Raw genomic sequence first — 20,000 nt, 5'->3', positions numbered from 1 at the left:
AAGTAGGAAGTTTTCTTGAGGCGCCGACGGGGTGGAACCGTTACTGACGGGAAGCGTGAGCAAGCGCTTTCCCCGCGCCGCCCGTTAGTCGAGTCGTGGCCGAGTGTTAAACTCCGCCGTGACGTCGCCCGTGTGGTTCGCGAGCTGCTGCTTTTTTTTATGCTGAGTTGACGACCTTCACCATCTGTTTGTGCCGAGCTGGGGAAGTGACAGAATTCCCTCGGAGTGTCCGCCTCGCGCTCGGGCACACAGGGTTCCGTCTTTGGTTGAATCAGCTATTCCTCTTCCTCTGCCCCCCCTCCCCCCTCACCACGGACGTGTTAGTCCGGTGAGATCTGAGTCGTAGTAAACTGGCAGTGACTGAATTTAAAAAAATTTGATTTGATGCAATGTGAGACAAAGAGTCTGGTTCTTCTTCTTCTTCTCCTTGCTCCTCTTTCTGGGGCTTTTTTTAGTCATAGCTGTCGGGTTTTAACGTTTTTAGAACTAGGCTCTGCTCGTGTTAATGCTCCCGCAGTTTGGCATCAGTCGGTTCGACTTGATGCCCCAAGATGAAATATCATCTCCTGCTGGACTCAGGTGACCATCAGGTGAGAGCAGCCTCGGCTTCACCGCAGGTCCAGAAGGAGGCTGGTGATGATCAGGCCCCACTAATGGACGACTGAGTGACCGACTGTTGACGTGTGTGTGTGTGTTCAGAGAACACGCTGCCCCACCATCTCCCTCTCCTAAGAATTAAGAATGTTTTTGGCTTCATTTAGCACCATGATATTCATTCACTTCAGAGGAATAAGACTCATTTATTCTTATTTCTGAGGAGCTGGGTCCAAAGTCCATTCAGTAAAACCATCACAGATTTCACAATGATAATTTTGCCGCCTCCCATATCGATGTCGCGTTGGATTCGATTGGTTTGGTTTTTAAAAATCCAATTTAAATATTATTTCCTATTTGAACATCAAAGCCTGAACTCTCTCCACTGCTCCTGGTCCACTCTCAGGTCAGAGGTCGTGCTCAGCTGGTTTCATCTCTTCCTCAATAACAGATAATAGACAGATCAGAGCATATTCATGTATAACATCATGACATGAAAAGTAGAGAGGAACTTTTAACTGTTCACCGAACTTGGGTTTGGATGTTCCTGTCAATGTAGTCATCGTTTGAACGTATTAACCAAACAATTCCTTTCAGAAGTCACTGCATGTTCTTATTTAGTTTCTAATGTTGAACATTTATACAAATTAGCGTCACAGATTGTACCTTTAATCGTGATGGATTCATGTCAGCAGGATGATTTTGTCTGAACTTACACGGTGAAACTCGTGCACTCGGTATGTGTGTTGAACTGGAAACCATTTTGTCGTCTCACACGTTGGTGACGGGTCTCCTGTAAAGGACGCGAACGCCATCGCTCTCCACATCTCATCAGAGCTAAAAATAACACACATCTCCACACTAGACTTGGACAGAGAGAAGAAGGGAGGGAGGGAGGGAAGGAGAATGATGGGATGAGAGAGAGAGAGAGAGAGCAGAGGTGCTGGGAGGAAAAGAAAACAAGTCATTAATAATTTACCTGGAGGACACTTCTACTTCGACCTTTAGTCCAGGTCTGGTCAAGGCTGCTCGGCCAAGAACACGGTGTGTTCCTGCAGAAATGTTGTGTCGTGTTGTTGGGAAACTCTGGTCACATGAGCCGACTGCTGCCGACTTGGCCAGATGTTTTCTTCCACCGGACGTTCACAATCCAAAATAGCACTCAGATAAACAAGGAAGAAGAAGAAGGTACCAGCGAGAAGATGAAATATGATCGAGGATGTTCAACAGTTTACAGTAAAAGATTAATGAGTGTGAAGCTGCCAAAAGATTTTAGAATAATATTATCGTCCCTGGTGACGAACTAGAGCCACAGGGGTCGACCGATATGACTTTTTCCTGGGCCGATACCGAGACAGATTACTTATCTTAGAGACCGATAACCGATATTTGTCCGCAGTAAAAAAAGTGTCAAAAGGCGTCTTAATTTAAAAAATTACAAACTCTTAACACAAAACTTTGTATCTGCCCTACAGCAGATGTTTAACCTTCCAAAATGAATGAACACACAAAGTGCAGGGAGCTGTCAGCAGCATTATCATGAAGCTGAACAAACAAGACATGGACGGGACGTTGATAAAGTCCAGAGAGTCGTGACTGCGGCTGCATCAGAGACAAACTAACACATTTCAAAATTATCTTCAAATCGGCTTTAAAAAATGGCCCATACCGATAATCATAAAAAATGGCGAATATCGGTACCGATAATCGGTCGACCCCTAGTTCACAAGTCATTCGCCCAGAAGAAGGAGGAGAGCTCGGCAGGAGTGAGCGAGGAAGTTGGACGCAAGCTTTGGCCCCGGTTAGCACAACCGCTCTGTGCCGCTCTCCCATCGGCATTCCTGTCTCTCCTCAACTGGAGCGAGTGAAGCGTTCGTGTTCGCGTCTTTGCGTTATTCGAAAATGGTAGACTTATTGTTGGATTTTTAATTGCAATAAGAAAAATATTAAATATCACCAGACTTGTTCTTTAAAGCAAGCAGATTACAACGGATCATTTCTTCTTTAGCTCTGGATGGGAACGAGGCGTCTGTGAAGACTCAGCTACAGGTGGATGGAGGCTCAGTCTACACTTCATCTGCTGCTGCCTCATGAGGATGTGAGCATGAGTGTGTGCGTGCCTTTGGGCATGTGTGTGTGTGTGTGTGTGTGTGTGTGTGTGTGTGTGTGTCTCCATGCGTCTTATTATCGCAGTCAGGTGGATGCAGCAGCAGGAGGAGGATGAGGAGGAGGAGGGTGTGAGGGAGCAATTGTGCAGTTGATGTGTGGAGAATAGAACAACAGGGAGCTTCTTCAGTGACCATGGCTGTTAATTAATCAAACGCACACATACAAACTCAGACAGTGATGAAGCAGATACACGCGCGCGGTGTAGTCTCGCTCCGAGAGACTCGAAAGCCGCTCCACTTTCTGTCGCCAGCCGTGTCGACTCTCTGCTCGCTCTATTTGCAGAGCCGCCCCGCCCCTCCCTCTCCGATGCTATGATCTAACTGCAGCCTCCTCCCCCTTCGTAGATACACACTTACAATCTCTCCCCTCTCACATGCCTGCACACACACGCACACACGCACACATGTACACACACGGGGTGTGTCTCAGCGCTTGGTATTTTTATGTGTGTGTTGTTTGGATCGAGCGGCGTGTGTTGGACTGTGGACTGATTCCCCCCTTCACTGCCGTGGCGTCCATTGTTCGTCGCCGAGGAGAAGCTGTTGATCTTGTGGTTGTCGACCCGCGCGTCGTCTCCTCGGTGTTTGGTTTTGGGAAACGTCGGCGAAAGAAAGTAGAGAGAAATGCTGAAAAAACAATAAAGGCTCTTTTTTTCCCCTCCTCCTCCCTTCAGATCAACAAACAACTGGGTTTCAGTTGTTTTTTTTCCTCCTCCTCTGCTATCAAGGACTTCAGATAAACATGAGGGAGGAAGGGGGGGCGGGGGGGGTTGTCCTCTGTGTGGGGAAAAAAGAGGGAATGATAATAATAATTAAAAAAAACTGTAGAAAATGTAGAAAAGTGAGAGACTTTTACATCTTTACAGTCAAGTTCTCCGAGTGGGTCAAAGTTCAGCCGGCAGCCTGGAGACGCGCTCCGATTGGCTGCGGAGAGGTGAAATTAAAACCACGCTAAACTTTTGACCCCGCAGGAACCGGGAGAGGAACGCCCATCGCCGTAGCGAGAGTGAGCTTCCTCCTCCCCCTCCCCCCGATGCCACTCACTTTTTCTCTGCCTTTTTTTTCTATCTATCCTTCATCATTCCATTCCCTGTTAAGTCTGCCGCTCGCTCTTGTTTTTGCTCTCTTTCAGTCCAAAACCCCCCCTCCTCTATCTCCTGCTCTTCTCCCTCGCCGTCTCTCCCGCTTTCCCCCCGATGAATTTGTGCCTTGCTGCATATAGCCTGATGAGAGGGAGGGAGGGAAAGAGGGAGGCACAGAGCAGGAAAGAGCTGGGGGAAGGGTATAGAGAGGAAGGAGACAGCCAGAGAGACACAGAGAGAGAGAGAGAGAGAGAGAGAGAGAGGGGGGATGGGATGGAGTCAGAGAGACAGAGGGAGGCAAGGAGAAGAAGAAGAAGGAGAAAAGAGCAGGAGGAAACGCAGCCTCCTCCACTGTGAGCTGCACAAAACTGCTCCTGTTGGAGAAAAAAAGAAAATGTGAAGAGGAGTGAATGTATAAATAGATGTGTAACTGTGGCTCTGACTAAGATCTGGAGGGCGGGGAGAGCCCATTTCACTTCTAATGGCTCCTCTCAATACACATCAAACAGCTGGTGTGTGTGTGTGTGTGTGTGTGTGTGTGTTTGTGTGTGTGCAGCCCTCTCACTCTCGTTGGTTTGATGCCGGATGCACGCTCGCAGACGCTCGCCGCGTCTCGTGAACCGGCGTCTACTGTAACTGTTGACTTTATTATTTCACACGTGCAGACACACAGTCGTCGGGGCGCGAGAGAGAGAGAGAGAGAGAGAGACGGCACCTTCCGGGGGCGCCGTCAGTTGTCACATTTTAATGCGATTGAAGTAAAATCCCCTTTTGGTTTCGGATTAAGCTCCACAATGAGCGGAGGGTTTTTGCTCACGGCGTGGAGGTGCGGAAGAGACGGAAGCCAGAAGCGATCGTCTTGGATGAGAGACGGCAGGAGGGAGAATATATATATACATATATGTATGTTTATATATGTATGTTTATATTGCAGTGGGTTGAGAGGTGGATGTTATTAAGTTAACCAGACAGCAGACAGAGGAGGAGCGAGGGAGCGAGGGAGCAGGAGACGGGCTTGATAGACGAGTGGACGAGGAGCTGTGGTGCCCATATGGTCTGATGGTGTACGGAGCCAAGTTTGTCTGGCCTCCTTAAAACTTATTCTCTCTCTTCCTCTATCCTCCTACCCCTCCCTCCCCCTACATCTTGCCAGCCAATTACTTACCCCAAGAGCCAACCCATTAGATAAAACACACACACACAAACACACAAACACACACACACAAACACACTCCCCATGCATCCCATTAGGTAAGAAGCACCCCGCCGACATGCACCCGAACCGTCTCCGTGATAACAGCCACCCCCAACAAACTAAAGTATCTGTCCACACACACACACGCACACACACACACACTGAGATAAGGGTGCCCACCCCCCCTAATGGGAAAGAAGATTGATACCGACAGGAAAAGAAAGATTTCTCTGCTCCTGCTTCCGCTCTAAATATTTAAAGCAACCATGTTTTTTTTTTCTTCCCTTTGCATTATCATAGGAATTGTAGATTTTTTTTTTCTCTGACGTTACTGCAACTTTTGCTGAGAGTGGAAACTGTACTGAACTGTACAGCTGCTGTGTGCGTGCGTGCGTGCGTGTGTGCGTGCGTGCGTGGGACGAACGAACGCCAGGTGATTTCTGATTTATAATATAGTGAGTATATGGTGAAGGAGATGATGGCTTCTCCTACCTGTCATGTGTTTTCTAGGTGTGTTGGCTGCTCTGTATGTGACCGTGTGTGTGTGTGTGTGTGTGTGTGTGTGTGTGACCGTGTGTGTGTGTGTGTGTGCGTGCGTGTTTGTTTGTGGGTGGTTATGCATGTTGCCGTGCAGTTTCCCTGCCTCTCTCCGGCTTGTGCTTTTGTCTGTGGGAGTGATGGATGTCAGGCAGGCGGCTAATGTGATTTAGATGCTCCACCGGGAGTGTGTGTGTGTGTGTCTGTGTGTGTGTCCCATCCACGTGTGTGCAGCTGAATCTGCAGTGTGTTTGTGTGTGTCTACCTCCCTCCCTCCTCCCCTCGTTTTCTCTCCTCCTCTTCCTCCTCCTCCACACCTCCCATCATTTTTTTCCTTCCCCCCTGTGCTGTGCAGTTTTTTGGACTGAGTAAATAAACAGAGGGAGGAGGGGGGAGGAAGGAGGGAGGGATGGGCGGGTGGTGTTTATGTGTCGGAGCTGCTCCCTCACTGTCACCGCGGAGATGGAGAGCGTGAGGAAGGAGGAGAAGATGGTGTTCTCTCTCTCTCCACACTGACGGGTTGTTGTGAGCCAATAACGTCTCATTCCCGCTAAAGAAAGTCTTGCAGCTCGTTCGCTCAGCGTCACACACACTTGCATCAGCAGAAGAAGAAGTAGTAGAAGAAGAAGAACAAGTGCGCGTTCCCCTGGCAGCCGCAGCAGCAGCGGTGACGAGCTGCTGAGGGTTTTATATGCATGTGCTGTAATTACCTGGTGAGAAAAACACCTTTACACTGACATGCTGTTCTTTCACACCAACCTCCCTCCAAAAAGTATTTTTTTCAACTGCAGCGAGTTTCTTTTATTTGACCTCTATTTCAACCTTTCAGTATTTCACTGCCTTCGTGTAGATTTTGAACACGTACTCCCCCCCCGTGGCTTTTCCGTTAAACACGACATCAGTGATTTCCGGGTTTCGTCAGTTTGCTTTTGACCAGTTTTTATTCCATTGTGTGACGACCAACACCAGGGTCTCGGCGTCAGCCACGCCTCCGTCCGCCCTTCAGCCCCAAGTCCTGCCTCCTTTTATTTGTGTCGCTGAGGCCACGCCCATCCACACGACTACATCTTAGTTTTAAAATGCTGTTAAAAAAAACAATCCCCGTCCAGTCTTAACGCACCTGAAAACGTAGATCACATGAACCATTCAGGTACACTGGTCTTTTGCGCGTGTCGGTGTAGACAGAAAGTAGATTTAAGTCTACTACTCTGCAGTCGGTTGCTTAGTTACAGAAAAATACACTGCACTAGAAAGAACAATGGTGGAACTGTCACTGACAGGAAGTGTTAGCGACGCTGGTCGCCGTGTCGTTACTGATGAGAACCAATCAGGAAGAGAATTGTTTGCGTCATCATTTCCAAACGTGTTCGCGGCCCAGGACAGCAAGCGTAACCATGGGGACAGTGATGCATTGTACGGAAAACGGAAAAACACATGTGATGCGGATGTAGCCCAAAACACAACAACGAGAAACGCAAGAGAATACGTTAGCTGTTGGGTCTCGGTAGAGGTTCTCGGCAGCTGGTACGTCTTAGTCGGTGACACCGCTGACCTTGGTACAGAAGGTCCGGGTTCGATTCCAGGTAATCCCAAATGGGCCCCTAGGTGAGGCGCTTTGTGTTACCTACCTGAATGAATGGGTTGGTTGTCCGGTCGATGTCTGGACGGCTAGCTGCTGGTTAGCACTGCTGGCCTCGTTAGCATAGCATAGCCGCGACGTGCCACCTGTCCCCCAGAAACTGTCCACGCAGGTGACGTGATTTTAACACTTACATACAAACTTTTAAGAATTTCCAACTTCAGCAGATAAACGTGAAAACAAACGATGACGCGACTTTAAAAACATCCAACTTACAGCGTTAAACTCAAAGACCATTAAACTAGACCAATCGGATCCACCGTGCATTTTCAGATTTGATATGTCATGTGTATTTTGTAACTCTCGGTTTACCTCAATAAAACTAATGTGGTCTGATTACAGCAGTCGTTTAATAAACCCTTGATACGTTCCGTTTTTCGAGAACAGAGGACGAAGCTGCTGTTGTATCAGATGATGTTTGTGCTGTATGTTGCCGTGGCACCAGGATGACGGTCAGAGGCGTGGCCAGAGATCGGGGGGGGGGGAGATGATGATGGTGGTGACTGGGGGGGGGGGCTGTTATTGATTGACCTGCTCCACTAATTAGACTCGAACCGTCTGGAAAAGCAGCCGCCTCCTCCGCAGCCTGTGGCCTCATTGTGCCTCTGCTAAATGACTCTTGAGCAAAGATTAATTTCCCCCATTTTTTTTTTTTCTCCAATAAATTTCACCGTGCATCTCCTTCTCCTTTCCTGTCTCTGTGGCGTAAAGAACATTTTTAAATAATCCACTAAAAGTCCATTCATTCATTCACTCGTCTCTTTTCCTCCACAGAAGTCGTCCCCTTTTATTTAACCCAGTTCCGAGCACACGGACGCGTTGGACTGTTGAAACACGTGAAGCAGCTCAGACCTGTTTCTTCACAACCTGCACGTTCGCCGTGTCCATGTGACACACGAGTGAGTCCGTGTCAGACGAAGGTGAGGACACGTGTGCTGCTGTTACCGTCTTTATCTTATCAGCAACATTACTGTCGTCACTTAACGCGCAAGAATGCGTCCGGCCCGTCATATTGTTCGTACCCCTCCTCCCTCCTCCCTCCTCCCTCCTCTCGACACACATGTTCAGCACGTCGAGGACATGGTCACATAAAGTAACACATGTCACATGTTGTTGATGAACTGCACCTTTTTATTCTGGTCAGAGTTTGACTGAGTTTTTTAATGATCCGTCAGCGTGACACCGCGAAGCTCAGGTTCTCTGGAGACTGCAGGGCTGCAACTACACTTAACGATTATATTAGTTATCGATTGATCTGTCAATTTTTTTTCTCCATTAATCAATTAGTTGTTTGGTCCATAAAATGTCAGAAAATGGTGAAAAATGTCGGAGATGATGTTTTTTGTTTGTCCACGCACAAAAGATATTCAGTTTACTGTCACAGAGGAGCTAAGAAACCAGAACATATTCACATTTAAGAAGATCAAATCAGAGAATTTGGACCTTTTTTTTTCCTTAAAAACTTCTTGAACTGATTAATCGATTATCAAAATAGTTGACGATTAACTTAGTAGTCGATCACTCACCGATTAATCAATTAACTGTTGCAGCTCTGCTTGTAAATGTTCAGAGACGTATCTGTTGTTTGACCCCCACACACACACACACACACACACACACACACACACACACACACACACACAGTGTCAACATTTGAGGGTCATGAAGTTTTGACACAGAAGAATGAGCAGCGTGCGTGTTTTCTTGCAGTTACATCACCAGGTGACAAGTTAGGGGTAAAATCTTAACTTGACTTTAATGATCATGAGAGAAACGTTACAGATGCAAACAAACGACGACACTGAATAGTTTCAACAATAAGAACAATAAGAAAAGTACACTGTGAGTGTCGGTCGTTCCTGTAACTGTCCTTTTTAAAGTGGTCTCGAGGTATTTATTGCAAAAAAACTTGATGGAATCATTTTGAGTTCATTTCATTGTCCCTTCTGTCGAACGTTCTCTGTGAGTTCAGCTGCTGTCGACTGTAGCGTGAGTTCGGTTTCCTTCCACCTTGTTGGAAACTGGATGACTCACGCAAACGCCTGCTTCCTTTATTTGAATATGTAAAAATGCGGCTGACACGCACACACACAAACGCGGCGTCCTCGTAGTTTCAGACCTGCTCTTCCTCCTCCTCCCCCTCATCCTCTCATCCCTCTGTGATAAGTATTGAAGTGTGAGCCAGCGGGTTGTGAGCTGTGATAAGTGGTAATTGGTCTAAAGATGGAAGAAAAGACTTTACTCTCACTCGCTCGCTGAACGTAAGAAGCTTTTTGTTTTTAGAAGAGAAACAGAAGAGAGTGTGTGTTCGACGGCGCGACTGGCACTTTTTGTCCCGGCTGAAGAAAAAAAACACAAAGTTCTTTTTTTTTTTTTGAAGGCTGCAGGGTCGTTGAGAATGGCTCCCGCTCTTCAGTTCCCCCCTCGTCTGTGGAGGAGAGTTTTCGTTTTAATTTTATATTATTATTCTCTGTGGTCCGATTTGTGTAAGACGAGGCAAAGTGACAAGATGTGGCTCGACTCTTATTCTGCTCCAGTGTGAGCGCTGGGGAGGGGGGGAGACACACACACAGACACAGACACACACACACACGCCGTTGTGTTTGCTGGCGGGTTCACACTTTCCCTTATTCACAGTCGTTACAGCAGCAGACAGACGTTATAGAACAAACCAGATCAATCAGTCGCCTGGCGACGCTCCACAGATCCTCTCTGATTGGACGTGATCAATTATGACTGTAGTCGTTATGTTGTTATATTTAAATAAAACTCATCAAACTTGGATCTGGATGCTTCTTTGTTCCAGTTTGGATCCATTTCCTCAGACACTGAAACAAATCTCTTATCAAACACTAAAAATCAATCAATCACTCAGATGGTGTCACATGCCACTCAGTCTGACCAGGTGGATCAGCTGATTGAATCCCCCCATGTGGATCAATAAAGTATTATCTCATCTTATATAACTTTATGTTATTTAACTTATGGATCCTTTAATTATTTTCATTCATTTATTTGTACTTAAAACAGAGTAGGGACAATTTGAATTAGAAACACTTTGACAGTTTATGTAATGGATGCACTATTTCTCATAACCCCTTAAAAAACCCTATTTCTAATGTCTGTGCTGCAGTTTCTCATCACGCATTAACACACATTCACACACACACACATTCACACACACACACACGCACACACACACACACACACACACACACACACACACACACACACACACACACACTCGTACTGACGGGTTTTGGTTCATTTCACAAGTGACTTTATTAAAGGCCAAAGTGAAATGTTCAGCTTGAACCCAAACTCCCAAAATGTCTCTTGTCACTTCGTCACACGATGGCACGAGGACTGACACAATATGGCCGACTGCAGCACTTCAGTTTCAGGAGTCAGAATCGAAACGGTCACTTGAATCGTGGCTGTAATCGATCAGGTTACTAAACCAGAGCCTTTTGATTGATCAGATAACTCCATTTGTCCTCTGTGACTGACGTGACAATATTTCTCTCGCTCGACTCGTCGCCTCTGTGTCCGCCTCTTGTTTTACTTTTCTTCTTCTTCTGAGTCCAGTTTTAGCTTTTTTTTTGTAACTTCAGTATATTGCAAAAATTGTCACAAGCCGAACTTAATCAGATCTGCTAAGAGAGATTGGAAGAACGGATTTGGATCCAGTGAGAGGATCTGAAACCGGATTCAGATTCAGTAAAATGTCATCAAACCACCGAAACCCAAGGAGCCAAAAACAATTGCACAGAGGCTTTTGTCCAAAAGCGAGACACAATATGTTTATTCAACCATGAAGAAATTAACCAAAAGGTGCAGGAATCCTGCGAGAACATGAACTTTTACCAACGAGGCAGAAACAGCTTCAAGTTCTAGATCATTTTTATGTTTTTTCATCGACTAAGGTTCAGTCTGAACAGGTCTTCACTGTGTGGCGACGGTGCTAACCACTGCACCACCATGCCGCCACTTCTGCTTCATGGAAAAGACGAAGACATGTCAAAAGTACATACAAACCAACTAACCACTGAGTAAAATAACAAAAGTCTCTTATTAAATGAGACCTGTGCCATTTTGTATCAGACGCTGTCACGTCAGACAGACGGGCACAAAGATCCTCACGGTGAGAGGATGCAGGCTCGCTCTGATCTCCGCTGAGGCGATGAACGAGCAGCGTGAGGCGATGAACGAGACTGTGAGAAGACTGAACGTTGCTCCGCCGCATCGCGACTGTCGCGGCCGAGTCGACGTCAGCGCACGGATGATGCTTTCTCTGAAGAGTCTCTCGTCCCTGCTCGTGGAGCACTGCTCTTTGCTTTGTCACAACTTTTGCATGAAAAAAAGAAAATAGAGCCAGTAACATTTTTTCTCTTCTTCTCGCAGCCGAGCTATAAATTCTCACTGCTTTAAGCAACCGCCTCCGTTTCTCTGCCCCTTCAATTAATAGGAAACACATTGGATGAAGGAGGCTCTTTGTTGGTGTGAGAGTCCATATATCACCTAAACTAGAGCACCCCCCCCCCCCCCCCCCCCCCACACACACACACACACACACACACACTCCACCAGTCCCCATCTGCTCCCAATCATGGGTGCAGCCAGCGGTCAGGTTGCTGACGATGAATGGTGCACAGGCACGTGCAAACACACACACACACACACACACACACACACGTAAACATACACAACATAGGCATGAGGACACACACACACACAACCTGAGGAAGAAAACATACACTCTCTCACTTCCTCTTTTTAAAAATGAAAGTATACTTACACTCTCGCTCTCTGTCTCTCTCTCTCACACACAAAAACACAAAAACACACACACACACAAAAACACACACACACACAAACACAGAGACACACACCCTCACCGAGGCCCAGTGACAGCTGAACATGAGACATCCTGGCGGCGTGCGCCACTGATGACGGGGTGTCATGGAAACGCCTGGCATTTTCCATGGTTACACACTCCTTACCCCCCACAGGATCCTCTCTTGTGATTGTTCAGATGGAACACTTGAGCTACTACAACGACTCTGCGTGTCCAAAACACACACGCGCACACGCACACGCACACACACACACACACACACACACACGTTTCTTATCAGGGTCTAAATGGACGTAAACGAGCGTGTTGTGTTCTTGTGAGATCACAGCGATGAAGCGGTCTAACAGGGTTTTTTTTTCTTTCGCTTGCTCCGAGTCCATAAAACATGACAACGGATATTTAACGATAACATTTATTCGATGTTAAAAATCCAGTTTTATGGATTGTGAAGGGGAAAAGAACGAGGAAGCACTTTCTTCTCTTTTGTCCTTTTTATAGTTACCGACCGGCTGAATTATTGATCTGGTGCTGTCGTCACTTTCAGGTTTCGACCGTTGGGTTTCCTGTTAAACTTGTGTCTCCACATCCCCTTTCACATGGTGTGTGTGTGTGTGTGTGTGTGTGTGTGTGTGTGCTCTGTACGTGTGTGTGTGTGTGTGTGTGTGTTTGCTCTGTGTGTGTGCAGCCGTGATGAAGACAAAGGCTTGCAGCGAGTCGCGGCTCACTCACACTTTGCCGCTGCTCATTAAGCTGTTAATGCAGCTTCCTGTGCATGTGTCCGCAGGCCTCTGATTAATAACGCTGCTTGTTGTTGTGGATTAATATCATTATCATGAATGTGCATTGTTGAGCGTGACTGTTAAACTTAATTTTACCATTCTTTCTCCCCCCCTCCAGACTCAGTTAACCAGGCAAAGGACCACAATCTAATCATCCATCATCTCGGCGCCATTTTCAAGGTGGGCTAACATCCCGTATGGTTGGCATGGTAACGGCCTGCTGGGGTTTTAGGTTGAGCAGTTTTTCCACAGACAGTTTCTTGATGTTGCCACATTCTTGCAACATCCTCCCGACCTGAGCACAGCGAACAGTGTGTGTGTGTGTGTGTGTGTGTGTTTGTGTGTGTGTTTAGCAAAATCAAAATGTTTTATGGAGGTGTGTGTATTTTTTTGTAGTTGAGTAGAAAAAGTGTTGGCAGCAGCAACGAGGAGGAAAACAAAGAAGTGGTGAGAAGGTAGATGAGGGGGAAAAAAGGAAGTGTGGGAAGACGACGACAGGGGAGACGAGACGAGAAGTCAAATTATTCTTTGCGCTACAACCTGCCACAGGGGATGAGGGAGGGCATTCATCTTTTACCTGTGTCTGCAGGTGACAACAACACACACACACACACACACACACACACACACACACACAGATGTTCTCGCTCGTGGCTGCAGACGAGCAGAAAGGAGGTATGAGGTTGGTGAGAGAGGGAGGGAGGAAACGCTGGAGAAGAAACGGAAGAAAAGCAGGGAGGATGAAGAAGAGTAGGAGCTGGTTGATTCTGCTCCACCGGTTCAGACCAGTTACATTTTTTGCAGAAGTAATAAAATATGACGTGGGTCAACTCGGACGTGGAGCTGGGGGCTGGTGAAGTCGGTCTGTGGCTGGAGTCAGAGCGAAGCAGCTGCAGCTCTCGTCACGTCACTGGTGTGACTTTACAAGGCCTCACCAGGGCCGCGTGCCTCTGTTTTGTCAACAGAGATTATGAAAGAGCGTCTGGCAGGCGGGCGGTGGCGAGGGGGGGCGGAGGCGGCGGTGGAGCTATTTGCTTCACCCAGCCTGAACACAACCGCCCTGGCCCTGCTAACTCCGTCACCTTCTTTCACTCTTGTAGGCAGCACCGTGCACCGTGCTCCCTGTTCCCTGCACCCTGCACCCTGCCTCCTGCACTCTGCCTCCTGCACCCTGCACCCTGCACCCTGCACCCTGCCTCCTGCACCCTGCACCCTGCACCCTGCCTCCTGAGTCCTGTTCCCTGCACCCTGCCTCCTGCACTCTGCCTCCTGCACCCTGCACCCTGCCTCCTGAGTCCTGTTCCCTGCACCCTGTTCCCTGCACCCTGCCTCCTGAGTCCTGTTCCCTGCACCCTGCCTCCTGCACTCTGCCTCCTGCACCCTGCCTCCTGAGTCCTGTTCCCTGCACCCTGCCTCCTGCACTCTGCACCCTGCACCCTGCACCCTGCCTCCTGAGTCCTGTTCCCTGCACCCTGTTCCCTGCACCCTGTTCCCTGCACCCTGCCTCCTGAGTCCTGTTCCCTGCACCCTGTTCCCTGCACCCTGCCTCCTGAGTCCTGTTCCCTGCACCCTGTTCCCTGCACCCTGCCTCCTGAGTCCTGTTCCCTGCACCCTACCTCCTGCTCCCTACACCCTCCACTCGCACCCTGCACTCTGCCTCCTGCACACTGCTCCCTGCACTCTAAGCGCAAACCAAAGAAACACACATTTCCAGTTAATTAATAAAAAAAAACTTTATAATTAAAATTATAAGCATAACTTAGTTTTCACTTAACCCCCCCCCAAAAAAACCCCAAATAGTACCTGATTGATCCCTGAAATCAAACTGTAATATTGCATTACATTTGAATATAAATATTCAAATTTATGTAAGTGATGTGAGTGTCAAGTTCTCTATATTTTTTTTGTTGTATTTGTATAATAAAGTTTTTGGTTAAAATGTAAAATATCAAACCATCATTACATTTCTTTGTCATAAGGGTTTGATAACGCCACCATAGGGATCAGTGGCTTTTTTTTTTACTATATATTTGATGATATATTGGTATCTGAATTTTTGTACTTTTTTAAACTACAGTAAATCTCAGAGAAACCCGGTATTAGTTTTTTTAATCTTATCAGACAAAGTGTTGATTGATTTGAAGATATTCTCCTTCTCGTCTCCTCGTGTCCTGTAATGTGTGAACTCATCGGAGCTACAGGTTTACGAGTTGAGCTGCTTCCTCTGCGTTTCCCCCGTAAAAAGTGAGTGTGTGGTTCCTGCTGGGCGTCTGGGTCGCTGCGACGGAGTGATCCTCCCTACACACCCGTGTAGCGACCTGGAAAATATGTGGGTCAGCGGTGGAGGCAGTGAAATCATTATGGTCAAGAGCAGGGTTGAGAAAAACCAGGTCAAACTTTCCTCTGCTGAGAGGTTCAGTGTTGTCGGAGCTCACACCTGTACAATCAGCAGCAGAACAGATCAGTTATTTTCATTATCGATTAATCTGTAGATTATTTTCTCGATTTCTTGATTAATAGATTAGTTTGGTGCATAAAATGGTGAAAAATGTCGATCGTGTTTCCCAAAACCTGAAGATGATGTTGTTGTTTTTTCCACAAACCAAAGATGTTCAGTTTCCTGTCAGAGAGGAGCAAAGAAACCAGAACATATTCACATTTAAGAAGCTGAAATCAGAGAATTTTGACAGAAACCGATTAATCGGTTATCAAAATAGTTGGTGATTAATTTAGCAGTCGATTACTAATCGATTCATTGATTAACTTTCGTCTTTCGACTGAAATGAGAAGCATCAGATCAGGAGTAGATGTAAAGACGTCGCCTGGCCTCAGATGCTGTTGAACTTTTGTGTCTAAATGATGTCGTCCTTTTTGTCACTTTCTCTGTTCTTCCATCTCAATAGAAATCAAATAGGAAAAAAAAATGTATTATCATACTCTGTATGAAACTGAGCTGAGTACATTTTAAGTAAATGTCCCAAAAGAAGTGTTGCATTACAATCAAACCATCGTAATATTCTGAAAAAAGAAAGATGTGCTATGTGTGCCGGAAAAGAAATGTCGTCCAGTGATCAAGTGTTCACGGCTGTTTCTGAACAACCAGCCGTCGTTAGTTTGGACTCCGTCTTCCTGATTTATCTGCATTTACCAAAATTCTCCAGTAGCTCAGGTGAAGGAAAACTGACTCTTATCCTGTCACATCTCAGTCTCTCTCCTTTTTCAAAAAAAAAATTGCCCATCTTCGTGCCCATCTCCCGTCTCTTTACGCGTCTCGTTCCCGCTGCCCCCTGCTGCTGCATTGGGCCCACCGCCGCCCCACCGCCCCGCCGCCACCAGGCCCCACTCCGCCTGTGGCGTGTAATTGACTTTCTCTCTCTCTGCACTGTGGAGAGTGGGCGGCCCGCGCCAGGCTGGAGGTGACCCATTTCCCTGGGGCATTCAGCAGCCTCCTAATCAACCATTCTCTGGGGCCGCCTCATTCAATCCGCAATTAGAGCAACTCCCCCTTTCAGAACTCCCATCAATAGGCGGGCGGGCGGGCGGGTGGGCGAAGATGGAGTTTCACTCAAACACTTTGCTTCCCAACCCGCCGACTTTGTAACCGCCCCTCTGTTCTTTTTGGTGTCGTCTCCCTCGTGGTTATGGTTTCATCAGACAACAGCAAGTGTGTGTGTGTGTGTGTGTGTGTGTGTGTGTGTGGGGGGGGGGGTTATGGTCCTAAGAGGGGGAGGCAGACAGGAGGGTATGCGATAGGGAAACGCAGGTAGGCAGCGAGACAAAGGCAACGAGACAGTGAGTCAGACAGACAGACAGACGGGATGGGGAGGGATCTCGAGGGAGGGATTAAAAAAAAAGAGAGATTTGAAAGAAACTCTGAGCAGGAGGGATTGAACCGGAGGAGCGGAGCATCTCCAGAGCTCCTCTCTCGCTTTGAGAGGAAGAGTCGGGAGAATTCCTCCATTGTTGTCTTACCAGGGAATTCTCTCAGAAACCTCCACATTGATTCCGTCTCCACGAGACGATGAGTTTCAGACAGATGTGAGTGTGATAACATCCTCCGTCCAAAACACAAACGCACACACACACACACACACACACACACACACACACGAGACGTGGTCATGGATTCGCTCTGATGATGATGAGAGCGACTGGCCTGATTAGCTGTGGTCAGAGGAGAACCGTGTAATCAAGTGAACGAGGAGGCTGTGAAGGTGAAGAGGGGGACGTTCGGCCCACTCACCTGTTCCTCCTCTTCCTCTCACATGCCTCTATCTTTTTTTTCTTTTCCTCGTAGCCCTCCCTCTGCCTCCGCCTCACTCTCTTCGCTCTGATTCCCCCCCGGTATTTTTTTCTTCCTCTGCATTTTCTCTTTCCATCCACTGGCTCCCACTTTATTTGTGTTCTCTCTCTCCCACCTGCCATTTACTTCCCTCTCTTCCCTCCCTCACTCCCTCCTACCTTTCCCCAGTGTCAGCCGCTGTCACTGTGGCAAAGAAAGTGACCAATCACGGCTCACTTCACAACACCGGCTTCTCCCTCCCTCCCTTCCTCCCTCCCTCCCTTATTCTTTCCCTCTTTTCCCTTCCCTTCCTCCTCCTCTTCATCTCCCACCTGCTCCTCTTCCCCACCACCACCTTTATCAGCTCATTTCCTGGAGACGAGGTGTGATGCATTATGGGAGACAGACGGCTGTCTAACGGGGTTAGTGGTGCGCCGTGGCTTATCATCAGAGACACCGCTAATCCTGTGTGTGTGTGTGTGTGTGTGTGTGTGTGTGTGTGTGTGTGTGTGTGTGTGTGTGTGTGTGTGTGTGTGTGTGTGTGTGTGTGTGTGTGTGTGTGTGTGTGTGTGTGTGTGTGTGTGTGTGTGTGTGTGTGTGTGTGACATGAACAGGCCCACACGCACACACACACACTAATGCAACCTCACACGCTCAGGCTCATTTTCTCCAAAGAGGAGGAGGAGGAGGAGGAGTATGGAGGAGGAAGAGGAGGCCGATGAGACATGTTTATGTTCGTCAGTCTGCCAGGAGAATATGATTTGCATGATGTAAGCATATTTAACTCTGCACTGTCTCCGCTTTACAACCTGCCTTTGTGTTGGCGGGAAGATTCCCTTGTCCTCTTCCCTTCATCCATAAACGATAAAAGGCTAATTGGGACATAATAATAATAATAATCCCGCCTCTGGATGAAAAGCCTTATTCACACCTGTGTGTTTATTTGTGTTCCTTTTCACCCAGGTGCTGATATGTGTACGCGATGAGCGGACTGGGGGAGAACTCCATGGAGCCTCTGAGCTCGGAAAACCGAAAACGCAAGCTCTCCACTTGCGACACGCCCGGTCTGGGGTGAGTGTGTCTGACGCCGAGCGAGGGGGGAAAGTGGGCTACTGGGTCAGTGGAGTTCTGTCGTCGCCCGGGACACGAGTGCTCCTGTCGTCCATGTTCGCTGTGATGTGTGTGTGTGTGTGTGTGTGTGTGTGTGTGTGTTTGCAAAAAGATTTTGTACTGTACGTAGCTTCTACTGTGGGTAGAACTTTGGACATTTTATTTCATGATTTGTCTCCAAAACCTCCAAAATGTAGCTACCCAAGATTTGATTCAACTTTATTGTCATTGCAAGAACTGAGACAACAACATAAGTGCAAAAAAAAGCAGTAAAATGCAGAATAACAGAGTACTGCAGAGTATGTAAAGTAAAATAAAATATAAATAGGATATGTGCAGTATGAACAGTATTGACAAGTATTAATACACTAAAGAAGTTAAATAAAGTATGTTATAAGAGTATAGTAAATGCACTATGGACAGATATAGACAGTGGTAATGATATGAATATATTATATGTGACAGTAAAACAGTACAGTAATATATGTGTATTGACAGATATATGGACAGATATGTACAGTTTTGACTGTGGTAATGATATGAATGTATTATGGGTGAGGTGTGTACAGTAATACGATAAGTGAGTACAGTAAGACTCACTTTTTTAATCTCCGTCAAAATAAGTGAGATTCAATCTCATCCTGTGTGAAAGAACACAGACAATATTCAATATTCATTTAGGTAAAAAGTTTGACATTTTCTATGTTAATTTTTATGACAATATTATCACAGCTCTCACGCCTGTTAGATTAGCTTAGCATCACGACTGAAAACCCACCATCATCTCTGAAGCTCATTATTATTATCTGGTTTCTTTTAAACTTTAAACAGAATGACAAGAGGTCGTATTATCTCTCGATCAGTCTCCTGCAAGAACCAGGAAGTAGTGCAGAACGAAAACTGTCACCCGTCCATGTGGGCTTTTTACAAGCTAAGCTGAGTTAATGATTTCCTGGCTGCAGCCTCGTATGTAGGTCGCAGCTTTGATTTGAGTCTCTGCTCATTTAACTCTCTAACGTGTGTTTTAAAAAATGTCCGAAATGTTCCTTTGACGTGCATCATACAGCTTTTTTCAGAGATGTTCATTTACTTCTGTCAGCAAATGACTCTTGCAAGGTGCAGAGTCATTCTGTAATATGTTTAAGCAGCAACGCAAAACCACCGGCAACTTCTCTTCTGGTGCTTCACTTTGCCCTAAGAGCAATTAGTTGCCATGCAATTTTCTTTCTCCAAATGAGCAACTTGCGCTCTGCTGTGTTGTTTTCTGATTTAAAGACAGAGAAAGTGAAAAGTGGGGTTAGTGACGTAAGCTCAGCGTTAACCTCTGCACGTTTGCCCCCCCCCCCCTGGGCGCAGGTGTGACAGGAAGCGTCGGGAGCAGGAGAGCAAGTACATCGAGGAGCTGGCGGAGCTGATCTCGGCCAACCTCGGCGACATCGACAGTTTCAACGTCAAGCCGGACAAATGTGCCATCCTCAAAGAGACGGTGCGGCAGATCCGCCAGATCAAAGAGCAGGGTGAGCGGAACGCGGTCGCCTGAAATCCTGAAACGCTGGAAGGCTGCGGCCAGACGGACTGTTGAGAACACACATACACACACACACACACACACACACGCGCGCAGAGCCCAGGTGCAAGGACGAATCAGTCATTCATCTCCCCTCAAATTTCACAGCCTCAACTGTTTATGTTTGGGAGGAAACATTGGCAAAGCTTTGTGAAGCTCGCATTGGTGTGTGTGTGTGTGCGTGTGCGT

General features: G+C 47.1%; 1 protein-coding gene across 7 annotated transcripts in view; it reads left to right on the top strand.

Moving 5' to 3' along the window:
- Nucleotides 1-20,000, top strand: part of LOC118316315 (nuclear receptor coactivator 3) — a 46,346-nt gene that overhangs the window by 8,338 nt on the left and 18,008 nt on the right. For 5 of the 7 annotated variants that reach the window (XR_004795168.2, XR_004795167.2, XR_004795165.2 and 2 more), the window contains exons 2-5: nt 7,990-8,135; nt 12,971-13,032; nt 18,098-18,205; nt 19,601-19,761. Coding sequence is in view for 4 of the 7 variants with exons in the window: in XM_035644011.2 (XP_035499904.2) it covers nt 18,117-18,205; nt 19,601-19,761 (250 nt within the window). In the remaining 3 variants the exon portion in view is untranslated. The remainder of the gene's footprint in view (nt 1-7,989; nt 8,136-12,970; nt 13,033-18,097; nt 18,206-19,600; nt 19,762-20,000) is intronic. The other 2 variants (XM_035644009.2, XM_035644010.2) reach the window with 2 other exon arrangements.

This window comes from Scophthalmus maximus, chromosome 3, assembly GCF_022379125.1.
Source record: "Scophthalmus maximus strain ysfricsl-2021 chromosome 3, ASM2237912v1, whole genome shotgun sequence".
Taxonomy (NCBI): Eukaryota; Metazoa; Chordata; class Actinopteri; order Pleuronectiformes; family Scophthalmidae; genus Scophthalmus; species Scophthalmus maximus.
Note: the sequence above shows the minus strand (reverse complement) of the source record. Positions and strands in the feature narration are given on the sequence as shown.